Consider the following 25,021-nt stretch of genomic DNA (forward strand, 5'->3'; position numbering starts at 1 on the left):
AATATAAATATAAATGTTTCGAGAAATAAAAAGAAAACAAATGCAACCAACTATACAGAACTTGAATTAAGAAAACAAACATGTTTTTATGTAAAATGTTGATCTTCATGTAAATCTTTACATGTAAAAACAATCTTTTCTGCATAGCTTACTCTGTAAAAATTAAAGTTTGCATATAGGTGCATATTGCAAATATAAACACTGATTCCAAGATGTCCAGGAAACGCTCATATCTTCGGATATTTAGTGGTTGATCTCTAGTTATGATCTCAGAAGCAGCCCAAATTAACATACTAATACTTGTGGTGATCAGCGATGTCAGATGCAAACCACTGTTCCATGATAACTCAGTGGGACGTCATTGTAAGAATTGCATGCCCTCATTTTCCTTCACACTAAAACCAGTTCGGTGATAAACGAAGCCACACACACTGTTCAATTAGTATGAAAACTTGAGGCCCGTGAAGTTGATGTTTGCATGTGCAGCACGTACAACAGAGCCTCGTCTCCATGTAAAAGCTTTTAATACAATAGCGGAGAAAGGAGACTCCCCCTGGGTCCTGTTGTATCTGAGTCATCGATGCTACGTCAGGAATGCAGTGGTGGGACAGAGGGAGGGAGGGAGAGAGAGAGAGAGAGAGGAGAGAGAGAGAGAGAGAGAGAGAGAGAGAGAGAGGGAGAGAGGGGGAGGGAGAGAGAGAGAGAGAGGGAGGGAGAGAGAGAGAGAGAGAGAGAGAGAGAGAGAGAGAGAGGGAGAGAGAGAGAGAGAGAGAGAGAGAGCACAAAAATATGTAGAGACACTGCCTCTAATCTAAAATGTCCCCTGGCTGACAAAAGCAGAGCTCGGCCTAACACCGTGTCCCCCTATAGTAAGAAACTATGAGTGTGGGGCTGCACTTTTTGCCCGGGCTGTCCCTCTCTGTTTTTTGTGGCTGAATAATGCATCAGACAATAGTAGGTGTTGTGGAAGAACTTGACTAAAAACTGAATAATTAAAACTCTTTATCTAAAAGTCAGTGAAGGCACTGGAGGAAGAAGCTTCCACTTATTATCACAGAGGAAGGAACTGAAGAAAAAAAAAAGAACTAAGCAGATATTTAGTTTTCTGGATATTCCTCAGGTTCGTTTTATAGATATATACATAAATATATACAGATAGATTCATATACAGATAGACATACAGACAGACAGACAGACAGAAAGACAGACAGACAGAAAGACAGACAGCCAGACAGATAGATAGATAGACAGACAGATATATAGATGATAGATAGATAATAGATAGATAGATAGATAGATATACAGACAGACAGATAGATATACAGATAGATATACAGACAGACAGACAGACAGATAGATAGATAGACAGACAGATAGATAGATAGATAGATAGATAGATAGATATACAGACAGATAGATAGATAGATAGATAGATATACAGACAGATAGATAGATAGATAGATAGACAGATATATAGATGGATATACAGACAGATAGACAGATAGATAGATAGACAGACAGATAGATAGATAGATAGTAGATTGATAAAGCAGACAGACAGACAGACAGATAGACAGATAGATAGATAGATAGATAGAAAGATATATATATATACAGACAGATAGACAGATAGATAGATAGATAGATAGATAGATAGATAGATATACAGACAGACAGACAGATAGACAGATAGATAGATAGATAGATAGATCAACATGAACAGGAAGTGTGAAGTCAGTAGTGAAACATTTCAACACAGTCCAGTCATATAGTTATTTTAACAGGTGTTTGTGGTTCAATGGCACAAAGAGTTGTTTCAGGTGGAACTTCACTTCAGCAGCAGCACAGGTAAGAAGTGGGTCTGCAGGTGGGAACAACAACGTGGCTGCCGACATGAAACATTCATACGAGCTTCGGACAGAAGCTGCAGACTCGCGGGGCGGAACGTCTTCCCGCTCTCGCTCCTATTTCTGGAAAAAGTCATTCATTATTCACACACACCGAGGAGGCGCCATTAAACTCACCCCGAGGTTCTGCTGGAGGCTCCCCGCCATGTCTGAGCAGGTGAGGGGGAGGAGGGGGAGGACAGGTGGACCGCAAGGGGGCGCTGTGGACTCACTCACTCTCCCCCCTCCCCACGCACACACTCCACGAGCTGCGAGCGGAGGGGAACATGTAACGCGACTTCTCATTGGCTCGCACGCCGCAGCGATTCCATCAAACCGGCGCCGATTGGTCCGCTGCCGAGGGGGGGGGGGCGTGGCCGAGCGAGGCATTTCATTGATATAGGCTACAGCTGGTGGCCGCAGATTCGCCACACGGAGGGAAAGGGTGAGAAAGTGACGAGGGATTCATGTAGGGGCTGCTGGGTTGTTTTAGTTTTTTTTTTAAATTGAAGAAGGCTCGAGAATTGTGGGACTGTCTGAGAAGGGTGGCACACACACCCAGAGACCGACTGAGGACACGGGGGAAGGGGAAATAAAATGCTCTGCCACGTTACTCGTCCGGACTCGGTGGTGATGGAAGTGGAAGTTGATGCTAAGGCGAACGGGGAAGACTGTTTGAATAAGGTGAGGAAAACCTGTCGCGTTTATTTATGTATTATCACGTTGTCGGGCTGTTTTTTTACTCAACTTAAAATATCCAATAGCCCTCAACTTTATCTTGTTTGTTTGTTTGTTTATGTCTCATCCCAGTAAATAATCACGAGGAGTCTGATGCTGCTTTGTGTTACAAGTTGTTTCTTTCTCGCTGCTTTGCACAATAATCGGTGTGAAGTTCGTCTCTGAGCAGCAACATCCTCACATGCTTGTTGCACAAAATGTTCTTTCCCACGATGAGCAAAAAAAAAACTCATGCATCTGCAGGGTAGCCTTTAAAAATTCATGCTCCCCCCCAAAAAAAAGGAAAAGTTTTGATGCACTGATGATAAAGTGACCTCTACTTGCACAGCTCGCTCGCTCACTCACTCAGAGGCTTGTGGCTTTGTAAAGGTTACTTCAGTTCATTCTTCTGGAGGCTTGCATCCTCCTCCACTCACTGAACCTCCCCCTCTCACACTCTGGTTTTCTCCCCTTCTAACTATGATCATGCATTATGTTGCATAAAAAGTTTCTGCCACCCCCTGCTTTCGTCTGCTGCCTTAAGTTGTTTATTCCAACCCCTGCTAATAAAGTGCCAAGCTATTTCGTATGCATGCCATATTCCCAACTTGCCCTGGGTATGAATGAGCTCTATCCCAGCCTCCGGGCTCCCTGCAGACGCTCACCAGCAGTTATGTAAAGGCCGCTGCCGGGTGAGGGGGGCGTGGGATTGTGGGTTTGATGAGCCCCCTTATTTATTTATTTAACCCCAGGAGATCCTCCTCCAACAAGTTCACTTGCACCCTATCATTAGCCGAGGAATATGCTTTTATCTGTGTGTGTGTGTGTGTGAGGGCAGCATCAAATCCACAGGAGCAAAGTGGTGAAAGCACTTCTCTCCTCTGAGAAACACACGAGCGCTGTTCAGGAATTCTTGTTGATATCTCACCGCCTTTCCAGTGACTGTGGACTATCTCAGTCAAGGACGTCTTAGTTTGCAAAACATCTTGAAAATTGTAGAAAACATGTGCATCCAAACTTGTTGAGCAGTAGGCCGGCACACAAGTTGAGGCTCCCACGAATTAGGATTTAGCTGGAGAAGGGTCGAAACGTTATTTGGGAAGTAATTAAAACATTTGTAGGAGCCTAAACCGGTGTGTGGACATTTCTTGTTCCTAAATCTCAAAGCTCTACCCGTTGTTCTGTGGTGCTGCAATGCTGCCAACTGTTACAGGAGCTGCAAAACTGTCTAAATGATCCAATATGTCTCCTTTCACTTGTCTCCACACTGTTGGGTTTAGAGTTCTTAAAGAGATTTGGTAGCCGGTGGAGTGTAGCGACATCTGCCTTGTGATTTATTTAATGGAAATCCGGGACCATGAATGTCGTTGGAGGTGATCTCCATTTATTCTGACAAACCAAATGGAAAAACCTATTCTCCAGTAAAATTGTAACCCTCTCCCATGGAGTAAAACAATAGTACGGCCACATGACATGAAAACACTGAACATACCTGATGAACCAAGAAAAAACGAATTCTGAGATGGGTTAGAATATGATACTACAACTTTCAAGTAAGTACAATGATAGAAATGGGAAGGGTTGAATAGGGAGACACAAAAGTGGACGTAGTGGTTTAGGACTTTACCAAATGTTCCAACTTGACAATGCAGGTTTGTGTAGTTATAGCAATGAAATGAATTTAAATACACATTGGATTCTGTGAAACACAATACTTCTGTTTAATTGGCACACTTTGTCTAAAATCCACCTTTGTGACCCCCTTCTGTCCTCTCCCCCCAGGTTTGCAGAAAGTTGGGCATAATTGAAGTGGACTACTTTGGGCTGCAGTTCACGGGCAGCAAAGGCGAGAACCTGTGGCTGAATTTGAGGAACCGCATATGCCAGCAGATGGATAACGTGACGCCGTGTCGACTGAGGCTGCGGGTCAAGTTCTTCGTGGAGCCCCATCTCATTCTGCAGGAACAGACGAGGTTTGTTTACCGGCTCACGCGCTGCACGGCCGTTGTGTGTGCGCAGCATGAAAGCTGTCACATTAGTTGTGACAGCTTGACACAACATTCACATATATCCCCTTCAAAGAAATAGGACAAATTAGCACGTACAGTTGTGTTTAATCGCTTCCTCTTAATGACACATTCACAGCTACTCCCCGCAGATCCGCCTGTCGCCTCTGAAATTAAATGTGGTCTATTGTTTTATTTCCTTATGGCCTCGCATGACACGCAATGAGGAACACATGCTAGAGAAAACAAAGGCATCGTTAGCGAGCTCACGGAGCATAATCTGATCACTTTGTTTCCAGTACAGTGGAATGCCCTGCAGTAACCTCTTCGCTGAGCCCTTCCGGGGTTACTACAGGTCATTTTGATGCTGCACCAGACAGGAAATGTGATCCAGCAGCTCTGGGGCTGTGCTGCTCCGAGGCTAACCCCCCGGGGACCCTCTGTGTGACAGCCACAGACCTCTGCCACTGCCCCCATTCAACTCAGAATAACTTCTGTCGTGCTTCTTTTTGTTGTGTTGATTGTTTTGTGGCCATTTTTGTCCCAACAAAAGCACAGCCCCCGGTCTGACATTAGTGCAGATGCTGTTTGGAAACTGTGCCACAGGCTCAGTGCAGGGTGTTGTCACGGTTTTTGTTTTCACAGGGATATGTCACCATCACGAGTCACTGCCCCAGCTGGTTTTCATAATCATGTTTGTGATTGTTACTGAAAATATCAGGAAATGAATGTGCAGCTGAAATATGTTGGCTGTATATTTTTTTGCTTTTAGTCTCTGCATAACAAGTAACATCTTGTAGTCGCATCTCCCCTCTCTGCCGTATCGACCCAAGCACAAAGCTCGTAGTCAGAACAACACGAGATCCAGACTCCGTATCCCCCAGCCCCACTTTTTAAGTTATAAGTAGATTGTGCGTTTGCTGCCCTAGGAACCTGTGTATAAAACAAAAAGGAAGAAGAAACTTGTGTATCTGGTGGGATGCTGCAGATCTTGTTTTCCCTCCAGGCAGTGTCACAAGTGTTTGCTGCTGCAGGATTGCTTCTGGAGCGCAGGCACACCGGAGGGGGAGATCTTTTGGTGTCTTTTTAAGCTCTGCCGCGCTGCTCTCGCCCTCCATGTCACACACACACACACACACACACACACACACACACACACACACACACACACACACACACACACACAGCATGCCTCGAGTGCTGTTCATTAAACTGACATGTATCTGCCTTGGCCAGGATTCTGTCTGGCATTCCAGCCGGCTCTCTTGTCTTCTCCCAAGTTCACCCACTGCCCGCCACCATCAGCTCTTTGTCCCTCCCTCTCTTCGCTGGAAAAATATCAACCCCGCTCCATCTTGCAAAGAAAGAAAATTTGTTTATCTCTGTTAGTTACAAAGTGTCCCGGCCTGAAACTTCCTCCTTGTCCCTCATCTCACTCTCCACCTCTTCATACACTGGCCCATATTTGGCAGCCCTTTTGAAGAAGAAGAAAGTGAGCGGCAGCGGCGGAGGGGGAGGATACTTGGCTGCCTGTGCTCTGACCTCCACTAGATTAGCAGGGGTTATCAACAGATGGCTGGCGTCGGGCGGGGGTCATGGGGGTTGTGAAAAAAGGTGAGATAAAGATGCGAGGTGGCAGGCAGGGGTACGTGGAGTTGCTGCGAATAGATCCTCACGCATGGCACTTATTTATTAGTTGTCTGCTCATTTTGGCAGCATTCATGAGATGTGATTTTATTAAAGCGGTGGGGCAGAAAACACACTGGGTTCAGGGTTTAGAAATGAGGGAGAGATTGTAACTGTGGACAGCAGCGTCGCATGTATAGTGGAGACTATACTGCCTTTACAAGGGTCATGAATATACATATATATGGCATTTCTGTGAATTACTCATGTGTATTTAATGTTATGTATCAATCATCCTCATGTTTTTAAATCAAATTGGTGCTTTGAGGATCTGCTGGGGTCCTTTCCCCCTTATTTCTTGTGCTCTCACCTTTGACCTACTTAAGTCGTGCACACAAGTTGCTCCGACTGCAGGCGTGTTGGCAGGCAGGCCTCCTCACCACCTACATGTGCAGAAAACCTTCCTTTTTTGCACATCTTTGTTACTTGCATGCCTGCAGGCAGTTTTCAGTGATTTTTTTTTTTTTTTTTTTGCAGATCTATTCTAATTCTTGCGTGAAGAAAATTCAGTTTTCATAGCATGCGTGTTATATTTACAGTGGAAAGCAAAGTTAAAGATAATCTTAGTCGGTAAACAAGTTTAAGAGTCATTGAAACGTGTGTGCGTGTGTGTGTGGGCTGGAGTAGATGTTCTTAGAAATGTATGCAAAGGAGCCTATATGGTGCCACAACTCTCTGTTGAGATGAGGGGTGGGCCCCATCTACGCCCTTCTTATAGGGTTTATTACATAACCTGCACTGGACTGAGCGCGCACAGAGCTGCTTATATAAGCGGCTGTGAACTGCGCTGCCACGTAAAGCCCAGCAGTTCACTTGAGTGCTCTTGCTCACATGCAGCTGACTGTTTGAACACTTTGTGTTAATTAGTTCTCTTCTTTAGTAGGGACGACCTTTGCTATATTTGGAAAGCATCCTTTCTAGACTCAAAGTCAAATTTTCATAGTATTTGAAACCGCAGAGTGGCACAGACTGCTGATATCACACAGTCTGGTCTGATTGTCTTCTATCTGTAATATGTTACCTATAAAGTATTTGGTAAGATTATTTTATGGTACACAACCAAAGTGCAGTTCATATCTAATTTAAGCTGTGGCCCCTTTCTTCTGTACTTTCATTCCTTCGAACCTCTATATGAACTTCTCTTATTGTAAATTGTAGAAAATTGGCTCTTGATGTGACTTTTTCACCTCTGAGCTTCTGTTCAAACCTTCCAGAAGTTTGAGATAGTTTTGCCCTGCAAGTTGCTTCCAACAGCTTAATGATGTTTGTTGTTTTATAAAACATCTGATTTGCAATCATCTGTATTTCTGCGACGAATCCACTGATGTGTGATGTTACAGGAAACTTTTTTTTTTTATTGGTTAAGGGCGACTGCTCCGAGGGCCTCAACAGCATCTTATCTGCACCATTTAACACCACTTGCTATGGGGGGTGTTTCTGGTTTAAATAGGTGAATCTTTCCCCTTCATTAGCCCTCGTATTTAGTATTCTGATCAGGCAAACTTTGGATACCCTCGGAGGGCACAACTTGAAGCACAGGCTTTATCAGAGGTCCCAATTGTTAACCTGTTTACCCCTTATTGGGGCTTAGCTTATCTTTAACTTGCAGCCGAACCAAACAAGTTTAATCATTACTTCTTTTTAATTGTTGCATCTCAGCAAGAGTTTATCAAAAATATATTTACATGCAGGCTTACTTGTTTTCTTTCCACATGAAGATTAAATGAACTAATTCTGTCATGAAGTAAAATATAAGGTTATTAGACAAAATCCAAATTTAAAGACCCAGTGATCACATGCGAGTCTTCTTCACCACGCAGGCCAAAGACATGCTCGTCATGGGGGGATGGAGACTAATCCATTTGCCTATCTTTGTGTTCGCCTTGTGACACACTATTGATCTGTGCAGGGGTTTTCCTTGCCTTTCCCCCAGTGCTTGGTGGGCTAGGTTCCAGCACTATGTAGTGTTTGCTGCACGGACAAACTGGGAAACGTTTTTAATTGAAGTCTTTTGCATGGATGTACCACCACATTTGCATGAAGGGTGATTAATTTCCCTGCACGAGCACAACAATTCCTGTGCAGCACAACTGGGCATTGCACAAAAGAAGCTTACAACATGAAATAGTTGTAACTTGCATTAGTTAGCCCAGGAAAACCGTGACCAGAGCATTTTCTCTGGTGACTGCTGACTCGACTTCAACCGAATACTCGGCAACACAGGTCGGCAAAATCAAAGGAAGGTTTACAGACAACACATTTGCATTCTCCACCATCGCTAATTAGCCTCCACATTAGTTTCTTTCTTCTGTCAATTGTTCTGAACCCGAGTAACCGAGCCCTGCTTTGCCTTCTCTGAAGACATATTAATAGCCTTTGCCCAAGAATTGCCAAATTGTTGAACTTAGGGACAGATGCTGGTTTTTAATCACCAGTTTACCATCCAGTACAAAGCCCCAGCCCGTTACCAGAGGCAATCATCATACAAACGGCTTCTTTGTTTTATAGCTGTATACTTCTCAGGCCTTGTATGTTATCTTTAGTGCTTAGAATTACCATTTTACAACTTTCTGCTGAATTACACAAAGCTTCAGCAAGTATTTCAGTCGCTTGACTTTCCTTTCAGGCCACACCTCCTCAGAAGAAGACGTTCAGCAGGGTTTACTATAGTTCATTGACAGCTAGTAACCTCACAGCACACAGCCCTTGGCAGTATGTCATTTGACTAGCTTACAAATCGCATTGTGCAGAGCGCGGCCGATGAGGTCTGAAATGCTACTGTTGATTGGCTGGATGAGCTGCCGTCTCCAGGCAGAGGTTTTAGGTTTCACTTTGCGGGGACGTTTTGTTCTCCTGTGCACTGAGCCAGCTGACTTACTGCTGTGGGTATACACACTGGAGTTGAGAGAAAACAATAGACTGAGTTTGGTTTTACAGCCGGGCAGAAAGTTTAGTTGACTTACTCAAAGGTTTTCTTTCCTCTGGCCCACAGTTTATTAAAAAACTGTGCAAATGTGTGTCAAATGCACAAACTCAGCCGTTCGGGATATTTTGGTGTTTTGAATTTCACGGTTCAAAGACTGTGCAGATGAAATGATCATCATCCCCTTTAGCTCAGCTCTGCAGCCACTGACCTATTTTCAGATATTCTTTCTCAGTCTTCAGGCCTGCTTTAATTGAATTATTCCAGCCAGGCAATCAAGTATTCAAAGTTCGCTGCAGCTCTCCACATGGTCCCCCCCCACTCTCCCCCTCCACTGTTTTGAATAGCGTCTATATCTCCCGTGCTCTGCTGGCATCCGCAGCAGTATTATGAATGTAAATGAGTCAGCCTTTGATTTCCATGCAGGACAAAGCGGTGAGGAGGTGTAGACAATGTGAAACGGGGAAAGTGGGACAGGAGACTTTGGTCTGAGCGGAGACTTCCTGACATTCAGTCTGTGTGTCTGGCGTGTTAGCGAGGGCCAGGCTCGAGGACGAGAACAACACAATGCTCTGATGACTGCACTGTTTCCTTTTCACAGATGACTCCGTAGTGATGCATGCCACAGTCTGCACATGTCGGACTCGTAACGGATGTCGGCCCTTGAAATGGTGAATCGACACTCCGGAGAGCAAATACCCGAACAGTCACCTTTAGAAAGTAACCAATCAGGATCCAGATTTTTATTTGGATCTCTACTAAATTGCACCCACTCCTAAATAGTGGTCCTGTAAAGCGGCCCAAAACTGAATTGGTTCTTCCTGAGGTCATGCCCCATCCAAAAGTTTCCTATAGATCGGTTAAGTTGTTTTTGCGTAATGCTATTGGATAGCTAGTTGAATAACTAGCGCAGACTATAACAACATCCTCGCCAAAAATATTGACGCACAGCGGAGGGGTCTAGTAGCTGCTATTAGCCCCATTTATATATAGATACCGCTCTGCTGCAACATCAAAGATTAGTCGGAGTCAATAGAATAACAATAGAATGAGAGAAGATAAAAACAAAGTCATAGAATAGTAAGAGCCACCCAGTAAACTTAGAATGAGTCCATCCTTTGGCATACAAATAGATTAAACAGGCTAAAAGCAAGTAAATAACATTTAGGCATGGGCAGTTCAAAGCCTGAGAACAGGTGGGTCTTCAGTCTAGTTTTAAAAGTCTCAACAGAGGGTGAACACTTAATAGAAAGAGACATTTGTTATGGTTTGTGGTTGACTTATGTGGTTTTGTTGGGATTGCAGTGATTAAAACATTTGGACCGTCGCTAACGTGCACAAAGACAAACTGTGTATGGGGGGGAGGAAAATAAAACTGATGACTTAATTACTTAAGAATACCAATACCAAACAAAGGAGGGACCTGCAACACTAGAAAAGGTGTCATTTTGGCTCCACTACAGTTCTGTATTCATCTGTAAGCGAAAAGTGATTCAACGCTTAGAATTTTGAATGACAAAATTCCATGTTCACAAGGTGTCGTACAGAAAGTCAAAGCGGATCAAAGGAACCACAGTCCCGCCTTGAACAGGCTGTGGAAAAGAGGCTAATGAGTGAGATCTGTCACAGCACGAGGCAGATTTAAGTCCTGTTCTTCTGTCGAGCCCGGTCCCTTTCATGTGAGTCACAGTGAATTAGACTCTCTGCATCATCTGCCCGTTTGTTTGAGCACAGGAGTCATGTGTTCATTCTTTTCTCTCCTGTCTTGTCACCTTGGTTACGGCCCTGTGTAAACCTGAGTGGTTTGTAAAGGATCTTTTTTTAAACACATCCTGTCACTCTGAATGAGGCTATTGGGAAAGTCATTTTTCGATATTTGTCGCAGAATACTGGCCTCAGAGACACGTGTTTGTGGCCATTTGTTTCTCTCATGTCCTGAGCGTGGGGCAGCGCTCGACAGGTGCTGAGGCAGCACAACGCCACCTGAGCAGATGATCCTCTGACAGCTGTCTGAGAAGCTGTCTGCTTAATGTAGAGGAGAAGCAAGTGGAGACAGAAGGACATTGTTTAAATTGCAGTTGTTTAGCAGAAACGGTAGAAATATGCTGTTTGCTTCTGGATCTGAAGTGGTTGTTGTCAGTCATGTTTTCCTCGTGTCACATGCATATCTGATGCCTCTCCTACGCCCTTGGCTATCAATGTACTAGAGTTACCTCTAGACAGGCTTGTTAACCTGTGATACCATTCCATGTGTGATAGATGTTTACGTAACAGAAGGAATTCTGGAAAGCACTTACACCTGTTTACTCACGCATGTGAGAACCCACAACACTGGGCCACGCAGGATTCAGGTGTCTCGCTCCCCAGACCCAGTGGCGAAAAGTTATATATCTAATCCTCGTTGTCACAGATGACTGGTGGAGTGAATCAACAACGCCACACTAACAGGCTAGGCCTTGAAAATTTTAAAGAGATTTAATGCCTTGCTCAGTGGCCCAGTGACCGACATTAACCTCTTATCAATCCCCTGCCTGAACTAGAGTAACCTCCGCTGCTTGTCCTATAGTGACTCCCGCTCGGCGCCCTGTAGCAAACTCCCAGTCCAGTCAGCTCTATTGTTTGCGTCAGGCAGGTAGCTAACTAGCAGCGCTCCGTCACATGACGCCTGCTGGGCCTGACACAATAGAGGGCATTGTTTGTGTGTGTGAGTGTGTTGCGGGGAATGGGATGTTTAACACCAAATCAAAGCGCTGTTTGTTATGCCTGAGGCTCGTCAGCTATGGAGCTCCGTTGTTATGGTCTGGCTTGATCAGGGGTGGTGTAAACTGGCTTTGTTTGTGTGCCTCACAGCTGCCTGCGCCTCTGTTGATGCTCCCTGGAAGCAAAGTGAATGTGCGTGTTGGACGAGGCGTGTCCGTGTTGTTGTTGCACACTGAAGCGGATTACACTACACACGTGCGTTTTCAGCCGCCAGGGGAGCTCCGCTCCCTCAAGAGTCTGGAGAGGCAGGATGTGTGCTACGTCCACTCAATGTCCTTTTTAAACAAATATCCTAAAGACGCAATGTTCCCTAATTTGCACAAATGTCTCTTTGCATCGTGCCTCAGAGAGAACAGGAGCCCAAGGGGGATTTTTGTGTGGAAACGTTTCAGACAGTTTGCTTCAGTCTCTGGTGGGTTAAAATATTCACAGCAAAACCTGTCGGCACAGGATGCTGAGGTCATAGTGCTGAAGTCTTGTGACTAGATGGTTTCAGAATGATTATAGATGGAGAGCATACAATGTGTGGTCAGGGGGGTTTATTTATGTCACTATGAGTTGCACTGGTTATTTTAGGTGATGGGAGAGAAGAGAGAAAATGGAATTGAATGATGTCATGGTTTTAAAATTAAAGATCTCTGGTCACCATGGACACCAGCAGGGAGAAAGCTGCCGGGCAGGTTTGTGGTCACAGCAGCAGGTATCCTTAAGCATGTCGGTGCCTGTTCAATCTCCTTAGGTTACTGTGTCACGGGTCATGTGTCCAGGTTACTAGAGTTCAACGCTCCTCGTGATGCAAGGAGTCAGTCAGGGTGTTACTCCTTTTGACGTTTCGTCTCCTGCTGCTGCCCGGAAAGAATTCCTCACATCTCCTGGTCAAAACAATGGAAAGGCCCTGATGTGCCGTGGCTCGTGTTTTTTGAGAATTTAGATGTTTTCCTTGGCCTCACCAGAACTCAATGTTCCGATTTTTAAACCTTCAGCCCAAATAACAACAAAAGCTGTTTTTGACCACTATTAATCTTTGAACTATTTTGGCTGACTATCACTTCATACACCTGCTTTATTTTGAACAAGGAGATTTTCCCTGTGTCTGGTGAAATAAGATTATTTGTAACTATGTTCGCCTTTTTTAAATGGGAATTGTATCTCAACATTGCACTGTGGTGACTCAGCAGATACTGTACAGGCTCAGTTGGTCATCAGGTTAAGTGTTTTCTCTACAGCAGAAAAATGTGAGTTAGTCTTACAGTATATCGTCTTTCCCTTTCTTAACTTCCACTTTCAGATTCTATAGTGAATTCACTCTTACATAGGAAGCTGTTATTGTGTGTTTTGAGGAAGAGTTTGAAGAAGCGAAAGTAGAGACACTGTGACAACTGAACAAATATCGCAGTTGCCTTTTTCCTTCTGCAACACACACACACACACACACAACACACACACACACACACACACACACACACCTGCCGTCTGTGGTGAAATTCTACCCCTGTATTGACCACCTGCTGGTGTGTTTGCCCCCAGACGTCGTGACTCCTCAACCATTAAACATGAAACACTGGTTGGAGGAAAAACGTTTGTTTATTTTGTAGTTTAGTTTAAACGTATTCACCAATGCCTTCACTGTAATATACCACAATAATAGAGTTCCATTTTGACCCTTGTTGTGTTGTCGTTTCTCTCCACCAGACACGTTTTCTTCATGCACGTGAAGGAGGACCTGCATAACGGTCACCTACGAATGGGCTCGGAACAAGCGGAGGAGCTGAGCGCGCTCCTGGCACAGGCGGAGTTCGGCGACTACAACCAAAACACGGCGCAGTACTGCTACTCGAAGCTGTGTGGAGAGGAGCCCAGCACCGCCACCATCAACAGGTACAAAGCCCCTTTCCCACCGGTCAGAAACCCTCCAAACTCAGGATCTTCTTCTCCCCTGTCCTCATCTGACTGCAATACAAACATCACAGTGACCTGAAATCATCACTATTGCTGTTATTTGGGTTGATTCACACAAGTAGACCGGATGTAGAAAAGGATTTTTAATGGCTCATATAGGTGCACGTGTTCTGGCCAGTCATTGGAACCTGACCTTTTCACTGTCAGCTCCCCTGACGCTCTGCCCCCTCACTACCTCTGAGCGACGCAGGAGTCTGCTCCATAAAGACATGATGAAAAGGAAATAATGGATCATAGCAATGAGCCATGAATGGTTTAAAGTGTCAGCTGGTGATCAAGGACAGGACATTTTTAGAAGAAGTATTAAAAAGGCACCTGATTTGAACTGACAGTCTTTCGTCATGTCTGCTTTGTAAGCCACGGAAACCTTTATATCTGAGCTGACAGATTTTAGATAAGACTGTGTGTGTGTGAATCCTGTTTGACAGCTTATGCAAGCATGCACACACACACACACACTAGCCAAACGGAGGTGTTGACAGGAGATCAGATAAGCGCGTGTTTGCAAAATTCCTCTGACAAAAAGCCCCGACTGTACATTTAGAATGTTTTCTCAGCAAACAGAAAGTGGGTGGCGAAATTTCCCTCCTTTATGTTTTTAGATGTTGTCAACAGGGATGTGATTTCATCGTAAACGAGAATGAAACGCCACAGTCCCCTTGAATTCAACCAAGCTGCAACACATTGCACACACTCATAGATATCAGTCCCCTAAATATGCCCTTTTCCATCAAATCGATGAATTAATCCCGCAGCAAATCTCGGATACGCCCCTTTGTCCGACTCTACCGGGTTCTTCCTCCAGACTTCGCCCCATCCCTCCACATCCCTCTCCGCAGCAGCGCCTCTCCTGCCTACAAGTTTCTGGGCCTTTATCCAGGAACATCCGCAGCGTTTCCATTTGAAGTGCCTTCTGGAACCATTGGCGCTGTTCCTCAAATGTTCCGCTTTTTAAATTATACATTATCAATCCCCATCTGCCCAACACGCTACATTAAACTTCATCCATATGCTGTATTGCGACAGCAGGCACGGCCATTCACTGCTGCACCTACACTTAACCCCAGCTTGTTATGTATGCAGGGGCATGTTATGAATTCCCCAAGTAGCTAAATTCTGACTTTCATAGAATCTTGTTTCAACTGTGGATCAATACTGTGTATATATATATATGTGCCGTTATGCATTTCCCACCAATGTCAGTTAAAAGCATTGATCTCATATGTACCAGTTTAACATCAGCGCTCGCTGCCTGCAGGCGTGTTCAACCTTGACAGCAAAAACACCCCAGTCTTACATTTATTCTGCTTTTATAACCCACCTGTCGCAGTCTATGTTCCTTTTATATAATCATACTTAACAGGATCGCCCTTCTCTTCTCCCCCTGCTGCAGTGTCATATCCAGACATAAAGCTCTCGAAGGTTCGAGTCCGGGCTCGGTGGAGTATCAGGCTCTGCAGCTGGTCTCCTCTCTGGAGCATTACGGCGTGGAGTGGCACTGGGCTCGGGACGCACACGGTCAGCGGATGGCCATCGGAGTCGGCCCCGAGGGAATTGCCATTTGCAAGGAGGACTTCAGCTTAGTCAACAGGTACGCTCCTCCGGCTTGTTATCCTGTTTAAAGTGATGGATGTTTTATGTGGTTTGTTTTTTGTCTTACACAATCTTCTCTCTTTGTCCTTTTTTTAGAGTCAGCTATCCCATCATTCAGATCGCCACCCAGTCGGGGAAGACTGTGTATCTGACGGTTACCAAGGACACAAACGACAGCGTGGTGCTTCTGTTCAAGCTCATAAGTAACCGAGCAGCCAGCGGTCTGTACCGGGCCATCACAGAGACGCACGCCTTCTACAGGTGACGTTTGGCATTTAACCCCAGATCAGTGACTCTCATACTCTCTGATGCATCATATCTTTGCCCTCCAATAAATCAACACTGCCTTTAGATTATTAGACAGTTGGAGTCAGTTGACTGAAGCTCACCTCATGAGGTGAGCAAAGATAATAAAATTACATTTTTAATCTCCCAGCCACAGTTTGTAATAATAATGGAAGCAGTTTATTGCCGTCTGTTCTCGTAGATGAGATGAGGGGGAAAACCTGACCTTATGCAGCTCTGCTTGGCCACTAACTTGGCCCCTGTCCTCTGTTTATGGTTCACATTCATGCAAAGTGGGACACATGCTCACATGAAAACATGTCCTTGACCTGATGGAAGTGTGGCTCGCACATGACAATCTTTAGTGAAAAGGAACATGAAGGCATTTTCCTTTCCATAGTGTGTTCGCGTGCGCTTGTGTCAAATTTGCATTGAGCAGGGACAATTCAAACGGCTGAGCTCAGTCGAAAGGTACAAAGGACAGCCGTGTGCTTTAGTTTCAGGGAGGGGCTTCAGCTCAGGGAGGCAGATTGTTTTTATTTTTTGCAGGCATGTCTTCAGCTGCTTGCTCAGAAACAAGTGTCCAGTGTTTCTCTCACTGTGGTGAACGTGGCAACAGTACAAACATGAGCTGTCATCTATATAAACAGTGCGAGGGGGATGTTAAATAAAGGCAGACACACACTGCAGTGAGCGAGGAAGTGATATAAGAGAGATCCATTAGTGAAGGCAGAATCGGGTCAAATGCTGCAGATTCAAGTTCAAATTATCACGTCTGAACTAGTTTTTTAATGGATGAATTGTTTTCATTTCCAGGTGTGACACGGTAACAAACGCGGTCATGATGCAGTACAGCAGAGACTTCAAGGGCCACCTGGCCTCACTCTTCCTCAACGAAAACATCAACCTGGGCAAGAAATACGTGTTCGACATCCGCCGCACCTCCAAGGAAGTGTACGACCACGCCCGCCGCACGCTCTACAACTCCGGCGTCTCGGACCTGGTGTCCCGCTCCGGCGAACGTTCGCCCCCCTCGCGCTCCCCGACCAGGGACGACCAGCAGGACGAGGGGCTGGACTGTGGCAGCTGCCAGCAGAGCCGAGCGCTGCAGGAGAGGCTGCAGAAGCTCCGGGAGGCTCTGCTGTGCATGCTGTGCTGCGAGGAGGAGATCGACGCCGCGTTCTGCCCCTGCGGCCACATGGTGTGCTGCCAGACGTGCGCAAATCAGCTTCAGGTGAGGCTAGAGACTTCTTCCATGCACCACTTGAGGATAAATGCTGACGTCAACACTACCCACTTATATCGTTAATTAGCAAACCAGGCAGGAGCTTGAAAACCAGAGGATTTGTGCTTTGTTTTTTTTGTTTGGTTCTTGACTTAAGACACTCGGCATGATTTGTGTTTGCAGTTATAACCAAAGCTCTTTAATTACAGCCTCTCATCCCTTTATGGCCTTTTAAGCAACATCCAAAGCTTTGCTTACACTCTGCTGACCTGATTGTCCCCTCACTTAATCAGCTAAATGTTGCCTACATCTTTGTGGAAGCAGATTGTGAGTGAGTGCGTGAGTGCGTCTTTATGTGGGGATTATAGCAGCCGAGAAAAACGTGACCCCAGCTTACAGACGTGCGAATGAGTAGAAACTCGACACAAGAGAAGGATGATCTCATTATAACACATGTTCATGATTTAACTTACCGTGCTCTTTAATAATAACACAAATATTTCTTTAATAACCTGAGAGATGCCTTATAATTTGCCTGAATGAGTCGACTTGAGTCTGAAGATCGACTGATTGTGGTCACTTACTCTCTTGCCTTGCACTCGCTGGTTTTACATTTTGTCTCGTGTGTGTGATGAACTCTTATTTTACGAGTTCGTAAGAAGATTCAATGCCAAATTTCCTGGATAAGCATATTATCATTTATTGGTTAAGGGAAATGGGCCCCTTAAGGGTCCAGAGTATTAATTCATTAGTTGGAGCACTTAAAATCTGGCTCGAAGCACAAGTGATCACTAGTATCACATCCAACCAAACATGTGAACACACAGTTTTCTCATGGTGAACTAATATTTAGATGTAAAATACTAATAGTAAAGTTTCTGCAAGTTGATAAAAAGTCTTAATCTGAATCTTAAATTCTTCCAATATGTTATATACTAACCTAACTCTTAAAAACGTTTACGTAGGTCATAATTATGTTCATGTCCATTAACGCTATTTCCATTGCTCGTTAAATTATATTTATTAACTAAAAGTACTATTTTGGCTAGTTGTAGTACTTTCTCAGCGATACAGATACTCACACGTTGTAATAAAACTACAAAACCAGACCAACATGGAACTGATGATTGATTCTACTAACATATTGGTCAGTATTTATAGCAGCACACTCAGCTAGGCTGTGAGAAAGATGATGGCGTGGTGTTTCCAGGGTTATTCTCTCCTAGGCGACCTCACATTACCTTTAATTATATAGGAAAGTAATCATGGGACTCGCATGTTCCTTCACATCTGTCGTACTTGACATGCGTCTTAAATTTCATCCATTATGGCTTTAAAGTCCCTGTAATACACTGTGATGCTAACCCTGTCCTCTCTCTTCCCTCAGTTGTGTCCCGTGTGTCGGTGCGACGTGGAGCACGTGCAGCACGTCTACCTGCCCACCTGCACCAGCCTGCTCAACCTGACGCTGACCGACAACCACCAGCACCACAGCAGCATCCCCGCACCCATCCGCAGGGAACCGGCGTCCCCTCACACCTGCACCCCCACAGAGTACGAACATAAGATCTACCACACATGAAGACGACTCCACCTAAAAAACACACCAAACTGCATCCTGACCACCCTGGACCTGAAACCAGCCAGATTCTGGTTTCACAAGGAAGGACTGATTTCTGATCCTTCAGCGTTTCCTGCCTGCAACTATCACACATAGAGACTCTGAGCATAATCAAAGATCAACCACTCCTTCAGCTTGTGCGTGTGCGTGTGTGTGTGTGTGTGTGTGTGTGTGTGTGTGTGTGTGTAACTGAGTGCTTTATTATTATTTTTCCATTTGTCGCTCTGGACGACTTTGTTTAGTTGTTTCATAATGTCTTTGCCATTTGTTGTGTATATTCTGTCCAAATCCTTTTTTTATTTCAAACATCATCCCTCGCCACAGTATGATTTTTAGATTAGACTCGTATTGTCCGTGTTTATTGACTTGTTGCATCAGTTGATCTGATCCAGAAAGAAACATTCGTATGTTTGTGAATAATGCTTTAGATTTTTTGTATTATTTGGTCCATATCAGGCTCCTAGCCCCCGAACCCGAACCATACGCTGCACCTCTGAGTTTTACGCCAGCGAAACTGTCCACATAGCTGAGTCATTATTTATTTTTTCATTTTAAAGCTTTTTCTTTTTTAAACTGTTTGAGAACTGAATTTTATCGTCTAACAGAGTGAGATGCGTTTATTTTTCGTCGGTTTCATTTGTTTTTCACGTCCAATGTTTTCCGAAGCCAATGAGGATGGATTTGGAGGCGAAGCGGCGTCGCTCTGGATGCAGCACTGTGTACTATAATGTGTGATGGGACCACCGTTGCCTTGTTTGGGCGTCTTGTAGGTTATTTTTAGCCCAAACAGAGCTGTATCTCGCTAACACTCCATCACCTCGAAACGGGTCTTGGTGATTTACTGCCACTTTTGTCCAAAACGAGCCTGGTTTCATAGATTCCTGCTCCTTTTCTGTCTCTGTAGAAATTAGGAAACAGTTGTTTTTTTTATTTTTTTGTATTTATGAACAAAACCATCCAGAGCAGCTGCTTCCTCTGAAATCCGGATGTTCTTTTCTTCTCTGGGTTTACTAGTGAGTTCTTTTTGATATTTTTTAAAGGGTACTAGGAGATCTGCCTGTGCAATACTTGCTTTCCTTTTTGAAAAGCTCATTACGTTTTATTTAATTTCAAATACTATATATTTAAAAGAAAAAAAGGAAGAGAAAAAAACCAACATTGTCACTTTACCAAGGAAGTTTTCTGTTTTGTCTGTAGGGGATTTGGCCTTAATGTAGCAGCATCACTGTTTATTATGAACTTTCCACAGACTTGCTTTTTTTTCTGGTAAGAAAAAGGAAAACTTAAAACGCTGACTTGATTAAGCTCAGTCACTGCAGGGGAAGGACTTTTATTTTTCACGTTGTACAAGTAGCAATTTGTTTCTGTTTTCTGAAGCAAAAGCCGCGATATGCTCTGTAAGATAACTCTTAGGATTAAATCTTTTTATATATATATATATATATATATATATTCTGCTTTTAACAAAAGAGAAAGTATTAATAAAGTTGTTTTTTAAAAACAAATGCTGATTGTGAAACTTATTTTGTGCTTTTAAAAGGAACTTATGCAGAAGCTGTAAAATCAATGTGTGTTGGATTGAACTTGGGTTGAAAGGTGCACGGAGGATTTTAATGGGTACAAGTCAGTAGTACCTCTCTCACAATGTTAACGAAAGTGAAAGATGGACTCGGACCACATCCTTCCACCAAATTTCGTAGTAATCCCTCCAGTGGTTTTTGCATAATCCTGTTAAGAAACAATAATACAAACATGGCCTTCTTGGGGGCGGTAACTTGGAGTTTTTATCTGTAACTTAACCAAAAGGTTTTGGGAACCACTGCACCGCGTCTATTAGCCACTTCCTCTTATGTAACATTCATGAGAACAGGCCTTTGCTTCACAGGGCAGATTTACTGACTTACTAGGAAGTTTTTCACAATAAAACTACATGGAAGTCCTTTTTAAACATGAAATGATCAGTCACGATATCTGGTTTGACTCTTGAAATGGAGAATCAGTTTACCTCTTGATAAAACCCGGTCTCACATTTCCAGACTATGACGGTGAGGACAGGATCTGAAAACAACAACCTCAAGCGTGTGGGGCTGTGTCAGATACCTGCCTTGACATCGCTCCTCCGGTTTCCACGGCACCCCAGGTGGATGCAACACTGAAAGGTCAACGTGTCACTTGCCGTCATCAGGCTGGGAGAGGCTGCTGAAAGTCGCACCGTCTGTGGTACGGAGCGGCTCTGCCTGTTGATGAGAAATGACAAGCTCCGCTGGACTGTGATGTTAAAGGGGCTTGGTGCCATTAAACAAACTGCAAGGACGATGTTGACGGGTGGGTGGGGGGCACATATGAAGAAGGCTGCCATTAGCAGTCAGCCATGCAAAACTCAATAAGCAGCATCGGATCAAATCTGACTGTGAAGTTATACTTTATCCTCAAGATACGAGGAGGTGGAATGAAAGAGATCTGGCTTCACAACAGTGACACTAGTCGACAGTGACAGGATGATGTCGTGACCTCTGCGCAGGCGAAGCATTAAAAACAGGAAAAGTAACATCAGGAGAAAAAGTAGTTACGCTTGCAGTATTATGATATATTACTAGAAAACCCCCCAAAAAGGGCTGTAAGCACATAAGCTCTTTGAAATGTGAAAATCTGTGAACAGCTGCTTTTGTCACACTAATCCAAAATGTGTCTAATACAACTACACACAGCTGCATTAATCCCGCGTTGAGAAATGACCAACAAACTGTGGATGGTTGCAGTGAGCAGAGGGAAACTTCAGAGGACAAATAGAAAATGAGAAGTGAGAGGTTAGTTCAGGTTTGTTAAAATACTCCACATGACTAATACCACGTCCTTCCATGAAGTTTCGAGGAAATCTGTTCAACAAATCTTGCTTACAAGCAAACACGTCACCTCCTCTGTGAAGGTAATGCATAGATACTGAGAGGGGGGGAACAAATGTCAATTACAGTTTTATGGTGGTTTGTGGCCGTATGAAGATCATGTGATAGACAGATGACCGGCCTACACGCTAATGTGTTTTTTTAACCTCCACAGCAGATAAACAATAGTTGGAGCCACAACTTTCTTCAGCATTGTAGAAGCAGGACTGTGTTTATGACTCTGTGACCCAGCCTTTCAGCAAACGTTCCCAAAATGACATGTTTACAAGACACGGATGGAGGTGGTGAATAGTTTCTAATCTAATAGACAAGAGGAGGGAAGTCCATGTGAGAAAATAGAAGCATAAATAATCAGAGTAAGTCCAAACATGTCAAACTGTGTCTCTGAAGACCTGCCATGCTTTTTTAGCTTATGACTTTTGACCTACTTCTCCGCAGTTTGAGCTTGTTATTGTTATTTTTACACTTCTACATATTTAGGCAAAATCCGTGCCCAAGCCGGGGCCTGCTGACGGAGTGGAGACGTCATCTGGCTGCAACTTTCTGGTTTGAATTTCACAACACCGAGCTGCTCGTGTTCCCTAGACGGTGAAGATCCTCCTTCATCCTCATTACCTGCATCACTCAGAGGGATGAAACAAATGGAATATTTAAGTTGTCATCATTTCAACTCGTGCCAGGAGGAGAGCTTCAAAGAGCCTCACCATCTTCACGTGCGCCCACGGCCATGTGGTTCTCACATCTGCCTGCCCCAGTGACACACACCGCCGAGGGGAACACGGAGCTCTGCTGGAGGCGTTGGGAATGTTTCCTCTCTCAACGTGTGTGTGTGTGTGTGTGTGTGTGTGTGTGTTGTCTATGTGCACGTGGGTCCACCAGCCGGCCACTGAAACAGTCTCAACAATGTTCCCTATGCAGAGAATTTCAAGTGTCATCGTTTGCACGTCACCTTTTAGAGATTGTAATAGTTATATTTAGAGTCTGAGCGATAACAGACGACACAGGCTTTACATTCTCTGTGTGGACTCTGTGTTTAACCTTCAGGATGAAGACTAACACAAGTTTTATTAATACCTCTTTTTTTATCACTTCCTCATCATTAGCTAATATTAGGAGGTTATGGATGTCAATGAAACTCTTGGCTAATGTCCCATCCTTAGTTGGGACATTAGCCAAGAGTGAACAAATGACATGTACAGGAATTTGTGATTGGCTATTTTACATTGCGAGATTTTGACGTTTCCCGCGGAATAACACGTGGATCTTGATGAACAAAACTCATTCTTCCATGGAAATAAGGATTTCAAGAAAAAACAAACTAACTAACGACAGACACCATTTTCTGGCAAATATGAGATCTGTGATTTGGATTAGTGTTTATATACTTGCATGATTTTAAGGGACGAATTTACGTTATACTAATAACATAAACTTTAAATAAACCTGTGGCATCGCTGACATGCTGCTGTTTAGTGCTGAAGTTCATCACTAAAGACTGGCCGTACTCATTAGTGGCCATTTGGTCATAAACCAAAGATAGGAAACAGTAAAATGTTGGAGCTGATAATGAGACAAGATTAAGAGTTAAGTAATCAGCCTCACTGTGGTTCATCCTGAGGGGAGCAGGAACATGGATGACTGCACTCATTTTCATGGCAATGCATCATCAAATAGCTGTTGAGACATTTCATAAACGTTAACCTTATGTCAGGGGATCACCGAAATCTTTAAGGTGAGTCATCTGGGGACCATGAATGTCAAACACAGTCCATCTGTTACTCAAAAGTAAAAAACTGAGGGTTTAAGTAAGCAGCTTTTGGGAGCAGGATCTCTTGTAGGTCAACGACGTTCAGACAGTGAAAGCGACTCTTTTACTGTTCACACAGAGATAGCTGCTCGCTGCACTTTAACCTACAGCCGACATCAGGCCTGAGACTACAGCTGTGGCCGAAACCACCTGACTCAGGAGACACAGATAAAACCAAACGTTCTGTTCTTATCAGGTCTATCGCTTTACGGGCCTGTACAGTCCCGACCTTATTCAGCACCTTCTAATCAATGCAGTTCACTGTGAGGTGGCCACTGGGTTAAAGAGCAGTGGGTTTATAGCATCTGCAACACGTTCACCTCACAGTTGTAGATCATTCTGACTTTATCTGTTATATAGGTGTAATGTTACAACATCATTGGATCCAGTATCAGTCGTGATTATCTCAGTTAAATCAAACGTTTCTTACTTTGCTCGATTCCCCTTATAGAAATGATGAAGCAGAGTTTTACACTGTAAACCTGACTCATCTCTTTGTTTCAGGCGTTCAGTGAAGGGAACGGTCATTTTTCTCCGTTTTTATGCTCCCTTCCTGCACAGAGGGAATACAAAGCAAAGCCAGTCAGAAACAAAGTGGCACTGCTGCGAAGCCGGTGACAAATAGACACATAAATATCACAGAGGCACACCTAGTTGCCAGGAAACACTTCTCTGTAACTCTGCTGACACCTACTGGTCAAAGTTTGTAGTAACAGCTTCATGAATATAAAAAAAAGGATGTGAAGGTTTACTTTTCTTTGATTTGATTTAATGACATTAAAAGATGCTCCTTTGTTATAAGTATTTTGTAAATTTAGTTCATGAAAGCAATCACTTAAAAAGCTCAGAACCTTTCATGTTTGTTGATTGCATTTATTGTTGCATATGTATTTTAAATACATTCTCAGGGAGAGTTGCACTTTTTATCTGATACTGAAATTATTGTATACGTGTCATTTTTAGGTTTAATATTAATATTTTGGGCTGATTTATAAATTCCTAACATTACAGTAAATAGTGATTTTTAAGAATGAATGATGCTTAATACTTAATAAAGACCAATTAGACACATGTTGAGGAACATCAAGATAGATTGCTTTGAATGATAAGACAAATACTAATAATAGTACTAGTAATCCACAGTGAGTGCTACTACAACAACAATTATCATTATTATTATTGAATAACTCATTTCTTCAGAGTGCGGAGTTGACGTTATAGTAAAGCAGAACAAACAATAGATCAACAGAAGTATCAACAATTTAAAAGACACACACTCCATCAAGAGAAAGGAAAAACTGATATAACAACACATGAAACAACAACACCTCGTGTTCTGCTCTGTGTCCACATGACTAATTCATGGCTTTTCCATTTTAGAGAGTTAATCAATGAACAACCTCTCACTGCTTCATTCTGTCTTCCTGTGTTTGCACATCTCTCTCTCTCTCTCTCTCTCTCTCTCTCTCTCTCTCTCTCTCTCTCTCTCTCTCTCTCTCTCTCTCTGCTCCCTCTTCTCTCTCTGCCGGCAGCTTAGGGAGCAATGCCCCAACTGGACAGCAGGTGTGCTCTTAAGCACTGCAGCATTCAACCCACTGCAGTGCTACCATGTGTGTGTGTGTGTGTGTGAGAGTGTGTGTAAGAGAGAGA

General features: G+C 43.8%; 1 protein-coding gene across 1 annotated transcript; it reads left to right on the plus strand.

The window, feature by feature from the left end:
* The first annotated feature begins 2,293 nt into the window (after nucleotides 1-2,293).
* Nucleotides 2,294-20,094, plus strand: mylipa (myosin regulatory light chain interacting protein a). The gene is made up of 7 exons (XM_035182990.2): nucleotides 2,294-2,570; nucleotides 4,386-4,576; nucleotides 13,671-13,856; nucleotides 15,331-15,528; nucleotides 15,627-15,791; nucleotides 16,632-17,049; nucleotides 18,428-20,094. Exons 1-7 carry the CDS (start codon nucleotides 2,484-2,486, stop codon nucleotides 18,620-18,622), a joined length of 1,440 nt encoding a protein of 479 aa, XP_035038881.1. The 5' UTR covers nucleotides 2,294-2,483; the 3' UTR covers nucleotides 18,623-20,094.
* The last annotated feature ends 4,927 nt before the right edge of the window (nucleotides 20,095-25,021 follow it).

Source organism: Hippoglossus stenolepis, chromosome 17 (assembly GCF_022539355.2).
Source record: "Hippoglossus stenolepis isolate QCI-W04-F060 chromosome 17, HSTE1.2, whole genome shotgun sequence".
Lineage (NCBI taxonomy): Eukaryota > Metazoa > Chordata > Actinopteri > Pleuronectiformes > Pleuronectidae > Hippoglossus > Hippoglossus stenolepis.

Bases quoted from the DNA above. Each gene is read 5' to 3' on its own strand.
- mylipa (XM_035182990.2), top strand. From the start codon at position 2,484: ATGCTCTGCCACGTTACTCGTCCGGACTCGGTGGTGATGGAAGTGGAA. The intron at 13,857-15,330 runs GTACAAAGCCCC...CCCCTGCTGCAG, and splicing joins AGCACCGCCACCATCAACAG to TGTCATATCCAGACATAAAG. The intron at 17,050-18,427 runs GTGAGGCTAGAG...CTCTTCCCTCAG, and splicing joins CGTGCGCAAATCAGCTTCAG to TTGTGTCCCGTGTGTCGGTG.